Here is an 11,600-nt window from a genome sequence, read left to right as displayed (position 1 = left end):
CGTGCAAAATGAAGCCAGCTGTGWTGATTTAAAAAACTACTATGCCAGATTATCTGGAGTTTCAAGAGTTAGAATTTAAGCCACCCGAAATAGAAAGATACAATTTGGCTATAGGCCTATATGAAGCTGGAGGTCAACAGCCATCTTTCTAGTTTTATCCTGTCCTGGATATCTATATGTCAAGCAGAAATCGATGTCAATACTAACATTTGGATTTATCTAGATTGTTCGCATAGCAATGATGTGGCAGCATGGACTTCAACTTGCTCAGTAAGTTAAAACAAAAACAAAACTCTGGTATTGGATGTGAAGGTCAGCACTGATTTTTATTTGCTGCTGCTCTTCCCTGAATTACTACATCAGATTTAATCAGGCAAGTGACCAAAGCCAGAAAGCTTCTTTTCCATACCATTCTAGGTAAAAACTTGTTAATACTTTTGACAGTGGAAGTCCCTTGATGATACGTAGAGCAGTAGCCTCTGTTTTTTGGTACAGTGTGGATGGTGTGATTTGTTCCCATTAGATTCCTTTTTGATTGCTGAAAGCTAATGTAAATAACTTTTTTTTTTTGACCTTACATAGCTGGATTAATCTGTCTTAGTATCAGAAAATGTGAAGTTGGTTTTCCCAACCAGTTGGTGTAATGATTATCTATATCCAGGATCAGAGTAGCTGTATACGAAGTAAAGTGCTGCAATTTATTTAGCCAAAGGTATTGCTGCAGATCATGACAGGATTGCAGATAAGCAAACTTTCACAGATACAGTAGTAGCCCTGATTTACACAAGTATTAACTTTATTAACTTCACTGACAAAACTGGATGCTGCAGAGCTTACCCGTTTTCCAATACTTCAGTTGAATTCATTGAGTAGGTTAAAATATATACACACACACACACACACACACACACACACACACACACACTCACTCACTCTCTTGGTAATATATTGTTTCTAAATAGAACTTGTTGGTTAGCATGCTATCTTTTGATTTAGGATTTGCCAAGATGTGAAAAACAGATTTTCATGAGTTTAACAAGACCTCAGTCAGGGATGGGAACACTTCCCCCTCCCCCCCCCATTCTGAAAGTGTGAAGGTTACTTCCCTAAGGTGTAACAATACATTGTTGCTTTCTGGGAGATAAATGTTTGAACCTAATCACAGCTGCATTTCTTCTAAATGTGCAATTGCTTCTGCTATCTCTTTGCTATGAAGATAAAAGGAACAAAGCAACAAGTGTTCTTCACTTAATTTTGGCAAAGTACAGGCCTGTTACAAGGTTGACTCATGTCTGTTCTTTTTTAAAAAAAAATTATAAATATGTTTGTGTTCTTCCATTTCAGCAACAATTCAAAGTCAGGTTTTGTTTTGTGGAATGAAGCCACAGTGATCAGCTCATATTCTCATGCTTTCTCTTAATATTGTCATCTGTATGCTGTCTGACCATAGACATTTAACCTTTTCATACCTCCAGTGTGCATTAAATAGATGCATTTCTGGTTGAGAGAACTATTATAAGATATATTTTTACAGAAGTTTTGAGAATCCTCCCTGTAAAATTCTATTAGTTAMAAAAAAATAACTATTTTGTGCAGTGCCCATAATTTAAAGATGTAGTTGAAGGGGAATGTRATGGCGATTCTCACAGCACAGGTGAACTGCAGTTCCAGCTTCTTTCATACTCTGTTCTTGCATAGGCTTCCCACCTAAGTCATACTGTTCATGCAAGAAATAATTACGCTTGCCCAAACTGTTCATACTTTATTAAAAAATACACACCCAGTAACAAAAGCTTCCAATTAGTAAAATACGAAAATTTTAAATTAAAGGTTTATTTCAACAATCAATCACCATTGGGCATGAAATGGCACATTGGTTAGAACCATTATCAGAGGCAGGACATGAGATTAAATTGTGTAGATTTAATACATAGTTAGGATTAAAAAAATAAATATTTGGAAATATTCTGAAGCCAGGAGGAACAAAAGCCATAGGCATTCTGTGAGGTTGGGGATCAGGGAATGTAGCTTCATCAAAACAACTTACAATTTTTCACAAACCCATTTAACTGCAGTATAGCAAGAGAAAGCTTGTGCTGTACCCTTGGAACCTCTGTTCAGCAGCACATCTGTTGAGAAATGAAGGCAGGGCAATCTACTTTCAGGCTTAGTGGAAAAAAAAAAGACTGCTGTGCAAATTGCCTTCATTATGCTGGCATATTAATTAAACCAGGATTTGTATTATTCTCCATTCATGTGTAGGTTGTGAATCTCCTGCAGCTGCAAAACAGTATCAGGAAAATAGAGTGAAAGATGTGTTGTCCTGTCAGCAAAACCCATTGAATGAGAGGATTATTGTTAATTTCTAGCGTGTATTTTGCTTTTTAAAATAGGTTACCAGCTGCACTGCTATAGTTCCCAAGCACAAAGCAAACCAAGAAATGCATAGGTGCTGAACCATGAAATTGGAGGACCAAAAAGGTGAGTAGCTCTGCCYCCTTTTGGGCTCGCCTTTCTGAGCAACTTCCCCTCTCTCAGCAAAATTGACCCATTACTTTATATTCTGAATGCAAATGCATGATCAGAACTTTCCCAACTATGACTTCACTMTGTTAGAGCTGCAGATTGAACAAAAGGGAGGATACTCAGGAGTTGATCCTTCCATAGGAAGAAAACACTGTAGGAGGAAAGGAATAATATCACAGTCAACACCAATGCCTAGCATTTATGTCCTTAATGTAACAGGTGGCTTGGGTAGCTTAAGATCAGTGGCACTCTTGTGTCCTTTTATTCTGACCCTCTTAGTTTCTAGGAAGCAGTTTCATAGCACCATATCTCTATGTCAATCTTACGGAAAAATCTCCATATAAGTCCATATAGCAGTAATTCTTGCCCAGGTTTGGAGGCAACTTGATTAATGCCAGTTTTCTCCAAGGAGAGATTACCTATGCTCATCCAAGCTGGTGAACTTTTTCAAGCCAGTAAATTCTGATGCTGCAGTAATGTTTGCTGTCATTAAGGATCTGCCTTACTGTGACTATCCCTGACAAGCTTTCTTATTGTGACTGCCATATAACAGGCTATAACCTTTGCATATTTGTTAACTTAAACTTTTTAAATACTTACTTCTTTCTCTCAGCCCCTGCCCAAAGCTGCGGTAGACGTGAACCAACGCCCAAAACAAAACAGATTTTATTGCAACAGAAATGCAGGAGCCAGTAATGACAGCAGCTTCCAGAGTGTAAGAATTCCCTTTGCCCCACTCTGTTATCACCTGCAGGAAAATGGAGACATGTAATGATCAGTACCTAGTGCCACAAAACCCTCATACTGTAAAATGAGGATCAACAATTAAATTGCTGAAAAAACTCAACAGGGTAGCTAGTAATCAGGTAAAAGCAAACCTAGTCACTTCTAAGCTGTCTTGTTTTCCTCATTGCAGACTAATCTCATTAAGTTCTAGCTAAATGCTTTATGCCTTCTGATCTCAACATCATTAAAGTCATATGAGAACGCTATTGTATCCAGACTGAAAAAAACAGCTATGCTGGAGGTAAGGAAACCAGACTGAATTCATCTCATTCTCTCTCCACTGCAGATTGTAGGATGGAATTTATTTTTCCTGGCTGTCATTGTACTACTGTTGCCATTACATGTCTGGGGGACTGCTTCAAGAGCCCCATTTTCTTTCACAATTAGCTAATTACTTTGCCTTTGACATCATGAATGCCTAACCTCTGCTCTTCTGAGGTGTCTGACACAGAAAAGATGGCAGCTTCCAATCTAAAGCAACTATTTTTTATATCCTGCAGCTATCCACTACACTTGAGCATAGGTTACTGCTCCCATGAATGAAGCATGATCAGGCATGTTAATACTCAGAGGAAAGACCTCTGCAAAAATCCAATACTGAAGGAAGGAAGGATATGAAGACCCAGCAGTTCTCTTCCCTCTTTCAGCAGTCCTAGTAACTGTCAAGCTGAAAAAAAAAAAAAAAAAAAAAAAAAGCAGAGTTTTGACCACTTCGTTTTGTTAAACTCTGACATATCTCCTAAATAATGGCAGGTTGAGTGTGTCCTGGCTAATTTCAGTGCAATCAATTTGTCTACTTAAATTTTGTCAGTTTTCTTGTTTACATTGCAGAGGATTGTTAAGCAGCTGCTATGTAATATCAGAATCTCTTGCAGCTTTTTCAGAGCTGAAATAATTAATGGCAAATGTAGTTTACTTTTTTGCCTTTGGGCAAAAAAATCAGATAAAAGGTGCCAAAAAGAATTGTTTTGAAGAAGTGATTACAGTATAATTTCCTCTGGCAGACATGGGTATGCATTGCCTGTTAATACTCTCCTAAGCACTCTTGCACATTCACTATTGCTGTGTGAAAGCATAAGCAGATCTAGCTATTTTCAAGTTGCTGTGTTCCTCTTATCTCAGAAGCCCCCATCTGTATATTTCTTCCTAATTGTAATACAAGGAAAGCTTAGCTACCAAAGGCACTGTGTGGTCCTTTAGAGACCTGTAAATAATGAAAAAGTCTGATTTGGTTGCATACTTTAATAAATAAAACCCCAAGGACTTGGATAACTGCAGCCATTGGACTTTTGCCAGTATCTGAAGCCTATTTTTATGAAGCATGAGAAAYACTGGCTGCTATTAACATTTGGGCCCTTCCCATAATGAGCTATCTGCTTTGCCCTTCTTCCTTACTTCCCTTCACACAGGTATTGCAGGAAGTGCTACCCCTATAGTAAGTACTTTATGACTATGGTAATCCCTGCAAGATTCCAAACACCAGAGTTCACTGGGCTTGTGCTATTTTGTTTTGCCTGTATCAGGATCAACAGCTGGAGCTATTGCCTTTAATATGTAATGATCTGAGCCCTGCAGCTGGTCAAATGTTCTGGTACCATCTAAGTTGTCTTGTGAAGAAGTGGAGGTGTTTTTGAAGAGCTGTGTATCTTCTGCTGGATGATTTTGCTGCATCTTTCCCTCATCGTTTTGGACACTTTACTACTTGCAGAGATTTCCACAGCCTCTCCCTGCAACTAATCAGCTCAAGCAATTTGATATGGCTCCTCCCAGGAAAGTTGATCATGAAGAGGTAGGATGTACCTGCTGCAGTAAGTGGTATGGTCATGAATGAGGCATCATGTTTTGGATCTCCAGGACCCCGTAACGAAGGCCTCCGGTCTTGCCCCCTATTATTAAGCCAGCAAGTTTCATGAATTACCATGTAAAGCAGGTAGATGAGATAAACTACTTCAGGTACATTCTGGCTTAGAAAAATCCACACCAGAGGTTTCAGTTCTTTTAGAATCTGTAAAATAAGATGGGATATATGTGGCTTTATAACTGGTTTCTATGTACTGTATAAAGACTATATATTGTTGATTTTTCAACAGGATTTTAAGTGTTAGTCTAGTTTGGTTTTCAGTCCCAGTCATAACTCTGCTTTCTACTTGCCTTCTCCACCAATGCTTTTTGACAGGAAATATGATCTCTGTCTTCCACTGACATGGGACAGGAGTGATGCTGGTGAAAATCAAAACTGGTGGTTTTATGGGCACATCCTGACAGCTGTGTGGTTTGAACCATCTGGGCACCCTCTTGAGTCCTGCCTTGTAATAATTCCAGTACAACTCCTAGCTAACTTAAATGGATAAGCTGTTGACTCTTCAGAGCACTGCACACTGCATCTAAGCTGATGTATGTTTTCCAGCAAATTTCTTTTTTCACAATAGTTCTTCAGGCATACTCTTATTTTTCTCTAACAATTTAATATTTCCATAGCTTACAGACTGAACATGCTTTGTCACTTTTTTCTCCAGCTTTATTTCTCCTGGAGGGAAGCAAAGCCCCTGAGAGCTAAAAATGTGGAAGAAGCCAGAGGATTTAACTGTCAGAATAACTGTGTGTCATGCTTAACCTTAAGACTTGGGAAAGAAGAAATGATGGACTACTTCTTGTATCTGGGAAAATCCCTGGAGCTACTGGCAGCTTTCAGCAATTCAGAAGGGCAGGTCTAAGCAAACCAAAGAAAAACAACTGAGTCACTGGGAATAAAAGCAGTGATTGGACCAACTGTTATGATAAGATTTGATGGATCTGATCAAACCCTCAAAACCAATACTTATCCTTCTGCAGTGGACAATGTCTGAACCTCTAACAGAAGCATTAAGGGAAGTGTGCCTCCCCTAAGGGAGTATGTCCATGCTCTGTTGCTGGCTCTGTATTCTGTGGTATTACATAGTGCTCCTCTTAGGTTAAGAGCAAAAGGGGGGAAAAAACAGACTAATGCTGAGAAAGAATGGAGTGTGGGTAAGCTAGGAAATGAGGGGGGGGTAGACAACTGGAAATTAACAAGCTAAAAGGGGAAAATGGTATTAAGGAGCCTAAATTTAATAATGGAGACAGGAAAAAGAAATCCACCAAAGGAAATACGGGACCATGCACATAAATTAAAAACAGAGAGCAATCCCCTTGTGCATCCTTATTATAAATCTGCATTCTTTAACCTAAGACAGAATCATTTTTTCCTTAGATGCAAAACTGCCAGTCTCTGACCAAACACACCTGACTTTCCTTTTAAGGTCCAGTTGCCCTGCAGTGAGTGCCACCAGCTACTGAAATACAGCACTAACAGTTTCTTTTCATTAGTTTTACATTGCTGTTTCTCAGTTGATAAAGAGCTGTTAACTTCTTTCTCTAGGAAAAGCAGTAGTGTACCTTGACTGGAGAAAAAGTAGCTTTCAAATAGTTCTAAGGTAGACAGTTTTGAGCAAAGAGGCGAGAATATGTACTGATCCCTAGGACATTTGCTATTACCAGCAGAAGTATTAAGAAACATGTTTTCTATTGATGAGAGCACGAGGGATATCATGTAGGTTAAGACACAAGACCATCTAACTGAAGTATGAAATGGTGCCTCTGTTAATGCCTGAAGGCAAATCAAGGGAAGAATTCATAAATCTGTAAAAGGCAACTAGTCAGACCAACCTGGTTTCTGATAGTGGTGGTGGGGAAAACAGCTGCAAGGTTTACACTTTCAATCGTGACAGGCAAGCAGACATGGTTCTGGTATCACCCTTCTCCCCATACCTGACACAATTAACTGAAAGCAAAGATCCAGAGATTCACAAAGGCTAGGGTTATGTGAAGAGCTCCTAGCAGGAARCAAAGCTGTAAGATCGCTAACCATTCCTAAGTCACACAGTGTTAGTCCTGTCTCCTTTCTGCCAACAAGACAGAAGCTAGTGGCCACTAGACTCCAAGGGCCAAAAGGATGATTCCATGTGACTTCTCAGCTGAAGTGAAATAGTAATTTAAGAGCTCAGTCCTTGGTGCTATCTCTGGTATCCAGAAAATAGTTTTCTAGTACAAGCAAGGTATTATTTCAGCTATTAGGAATTTGTCTGAGCAACTAAAGCAAATATCCAAGAAATCTGGAGGAAAAGAAAAGAATCCTTCCTGTCATATCAGATGCACGTATCTGATCAACTTTTTTGCTCCTGATTCTGTGAAACTGTGATTTCACAGGATCACAGTTCAGTCTGACTGACATTAAAAAAAAATAATAATTCAAGTTCACAAATCCTTATGTTAACCTGAAAATTGCCACTTACCTTTGTGATAAAGGACCACTCATCATTTTGGTGTGGTTTCCTAAGGAAATAAGGCCTCTGCAGGCTCATTATGTCTGTCTATCCATCTTCATAATAATTTGCAGGACTGTTGCCAGTTTCACCTAACCTTGTCAGAGAGGTAGAAATCTTGAAGATACTGTGATCCTATAAGCTTCATGAAAGTAGGTGATCAGGTAGAGGATGGAAAATATAATAATGTTCCTCATAGAARAATAATAATAGTGTGAGATTGTCTTATCTTTTATGCTCAAAGGAGACTCAGATCTGTAAGAAACCCGACTTCATTAGTGTAGGTGCTATTGTTTTCTCTTGGGATCCATTTGGGCTCCCCCCCCATTTAGCAGTATGTGTAGAATAGGATGGCTGTGACTGCCCAACCTATGATCATTGCTCAGGGTCAGAATCTGTAGTCCTGGAAGGTGACTCCCCTTGCTWGTTTCTCTGTTAGCTCAACACTTACTGCAATGATGCTAATGGTCACTTTTAGGCATGCCCAAAGGACCCCTGTTGCTGAGATGATGTTATGCAGAAGGGTGATCTCATGCAGGCTTGTCAGCAGAATGCACAAACAGAGCTAAAAGAGAAGAAGCAAAGATTTGATAAAATTATTAGTTTAAAACAATACAGCCAACCAAAAATATCTGTCACAAAATCCCAGCAATAGTAACTTCAGCAGATCTTAAAGAGTGAATTTTTTCTCAAAAAAGCAACAGACATCATTCCCTGTATGCCATAATAGCAACAACAGAAGAACAAGGAAGGCAGCAAGATGTGCTCCAGATGAAGCATAAAATAATACAGGAGCAAAGTAGGAATGAATGCTGCTGTACAGAAGTACAAACTCTTTCTAAATTGACCTTGGGTTCACTTCACTTATCTGTAACTTCGGGTTGCTATCTCTCTCATATTATTGTACTGGGTCAGGCTACGAACTTCCTCCCCTCTCCCATCCCACTATAATTTTCCCAGATGTAGGAGATGGCTAGCATAGCTGAAAAGCAGTAAGTTGCAATCCTGTGCAGTGATAACCTTTCTTATTTCAGGCAGCTGAGTACAAAGCTGGGACAGAGCTTCTAGAAGTAATTGTTGTTTTGGGCAAACTTATTTCCCCAAAATAAGATTCTGTTTTCATTATTTTGGCAGGACAATGAGAAAATATTATGTTGATCCATTTTTCTGGATTTTAACCAAACTTCCCTGTTGCTGTTGCWACAATACCCAGAGTTAGGGTGAGGTCAGGAGCCCGCAACACCGCCCGCCCCTGGGCCACWCCACACTGACTCCATAAGGAGGATGCGGCAAATGGCGTTTATTGTGTCGTTACAATTCCTTATATACGCGCTCGCRCTGTCTTTTCCTGTCTTAGCCCTGCCTCGTCGTGACGTCACATCACGTGATCTTCCGCAACGCCCCGTTTCGCCTACCACAAGTCCCCCTCTCCATGCTACAATACAGTCGTTGTTTCTTGAATCATCATGAGACGTTGATACCCAGAGTGAGGACACCGTAACTCATTAATTGTGCGCCGCAAGCTGCGTACACATGCAGCGAGGCCAGGGATGCCAATGCTGTAAGCGGGCTGCAGCCTTGTAATTCTCAAGCCAGGGTGGAAGCCCCAAAGCAAAGCTAAGCGTGCATAGCAATTCCCAATCCTTGTGAACTCGGCATCGTTCTCTTTCCCGCGACGCTGTTCTCGTGATATCAGCCGGTCACAAGAACGTATTTCCTCCTCACGGAACCTGCAAAAGACACTTGAGAACTAAGGTGAGTATTATTGATGGACATCAGGACGTATCCACCGCGCTGGTACCCAGCRTATTGYCTCTCCCTTGCRGAWCGCCGCGTATCCTCTTCCTCCTGTTATAAAGGTCCAACCATCCTCCCAGACCCCTGATTCAGGATCTCGAACCCTGACTGGAGGGCCGTCTTCCACCGCTGCTTTGGCCCAATGTTTGTYGACYGGAGCATTTYGATTTTCCCCGCGCACAAAATGATTCAGGCCAAATAGTGCGCGAGCTAAAAGGTTGGCCTGGAGGGGTAAGGGGACACGTTTCCCACCTATGCCCAATCCGTCCCCCTCCCCAAGCGCCCGCAAGCGTTGCTTCAGAACCTGATGGGCACGTTCGACTATTGCCTGACCTTGACTGTTGTATGGAATGCCCTGTTTTARTTGTATGCCCCATTTGCTGGCCCACTCCCGAGTACTGTGAGCAACAAACGCAGCTCCATTGTCTGTCTTAATGATTTCCGGGAGTCCCAGTACGGCGATTGTCGTTTCCCAATGAGATTGCGCGGCCTTGGCGGTTGCTTTGCGGTGACAGGTAGCTACGATATACGTACTGGCAGTGTCAATGGTGACAGCAAGCCATGCTTGAGGTTGAAAAGGAGCATACCAAGTAAAGTCTGTCTGCCAGATTTGGTTAGGCTCTAGACCTCGRGGGTTAACWCCCGCCCCCCACAAAGGRCTATGTTGACAGTATGGRCAGGTGGCTACCACTGCTCTKGCGTCYRAGATRGAAATGTTRCACGATTTGGCTAGTCCACGTGCACCTATGTGAAAGTGGTCATGGAGCGCACGCACGTCCTGAAGGGTGTACACCCGCGTCGCGGCTTGGTCTGCCACTGCGTTACCCCTTTGGTAGTATCCAGGGACATTGGTACGGCTCTTTACATGTAATATGGACACAGTACTTCCGCGATCCTGTAGATGGCTCTCAAGCATACAGGCAATATCCGTGCCCGCCCAGCCGGGCGTGGCCATGGAGGCCAGGAGCTTAAAGACCAACATAGAATCTGTGACAATGTTTACATGGCCCTCATACGGTAAGTCGAGAGCCAGGCACACAGCTTTAGCCTCCAAAAATTGTACTGATTGAGCGGTATCCTGGGCAGAAACAGACTGCCATTCATCCTTGCCTTGCCATACTACTACTGCTCGGCCCGTTTGCGACGAGGCGTCTGTAAAGACTGTCAGGCCTGGTTGAGGTTGCGTCAGTACCCGGACTGACGCGGATGGGTGAATAGTGCGCAAGTGAGTCCAACCTTGGAGCGTTGGCCCACATCGTATCTTCCCAGGGTATCCTTCTAAAGCTAGCACTATTTTTTCCTGGTTGCATAATTACTCCTCCCAGCACTGGGTTTTATATGGGAGCCAGAGAGTGGAGGGTTCGGTACCAAACATACGCAGAGCGGCCGTCCGCATCTTCGTTATCATGGCCGCTAGCACACTAGAGTGGGGCACAAATGCACTAYGCATTTGCGAGGAAAACAGCCACCACAGGGCCGCTGGCCGCTCGCACGGCCCTTGCCCAAGCAAACCCACTGCCCCACGCTCTGTCAGCGAGCAGTAACCCTCAATAGGGTGTCCAGGGTCCCACCGGTCTAGACCCCCTTCCGCCATCCGGCGGCTGATCTGTTCCAGTGCATGCTGGGCCGCCTCAGACAGTTCCCGTTTTTCCCAGGGTTGTTTGCCCTTAAGTAGCTCGTATAGCRGGGACATAACAGAAGGCGAAATACCCAAGATGGGGCRGAGCCATTGGAGGGCTCCCACAAGGACTTGGACATCGTGTAGGGTCTCTACCTTGGGATTGAGTTTCACTGGGAGAACCGAAATTCTTGTGGGAGAAACTAGCATACCGAGATATCGGGCCTGGGTGCCTCTCTGTACTTTCGCGGCCTGTATGGCCAGGCCATTGGCAGCAAGCTGCGCRATGACRGCATGCTCCAATTGGGTCAGCAGGACAATGTTGTCTGCTGCAAGGAGGAGATCATCCATGTAATGGTAGATATGAACCTGCGGAAACGTCTGCCGGATGGGCTCCAGGGCGAGGCCGAYGGCCCGTTGGCAAATGGTTGGAGAATTTTTCATGCCCTGGGGCAAGACGGTCCAATGATACCGCCGAGCAGGGCCCGTTAAATTAATAGGTGGTAAGGTAAATGCAAAGCGCTCACGATCCT

The 11,600-nt window shown here is 42.6% G+C and overlaps 1 protein-coding gene across 1 annotated transcript; it reads right to left on the bottom strand.

Annotated features, from left to right (window-relative positions):
• Positions 1-1,813: 1,813 nt before the first annotated feature.
• LOC146594623 (uncharacterized) lies at positions 1,814-9,120 on the bottom strand. The gene is made up of 5 exons (XM_085307181.1): positions 9,097-9,120; positions 8,104-8,217; positions 5,231-5,317; positions 3,127-3,274; positions 1,814-2,677 (listed from the first exon to the last, which is right to left on the bottom strand). The coding sequence occupies exons 1-5, from the start codon at positions 9,118-9,120 to the stop codon at positions 2,646-2,648; spliced, it is 405 nt and encodes a 134-aa protein (XP_085163307.1). The 3' UTR covers positions 1,814-2,645.
• Positions 9,121-11,600: the final 2,480 nt, after the last annotated feature.

This window comes from Rhea americana, unplaced genomic scaffold, assembly GCF_003343005.1.
Source record: "Rhea americana isolate MKP2758 unplaced genomic scaffold, rheAme1 scaffold_254, whole genome shotgun sequence".
In the NCBI taxonomy this organism is placed as follows: domain Eukaryota; kingdom Metazoa; phylum Chordata; class Aves; order Rheiformes; family Rheidae; genus Rhea; species Rhea americana.
Note: the sequence above shows the minus strand (reverse complement) of the source record. Positions and strands in the feature narration are given on the sequence as shown.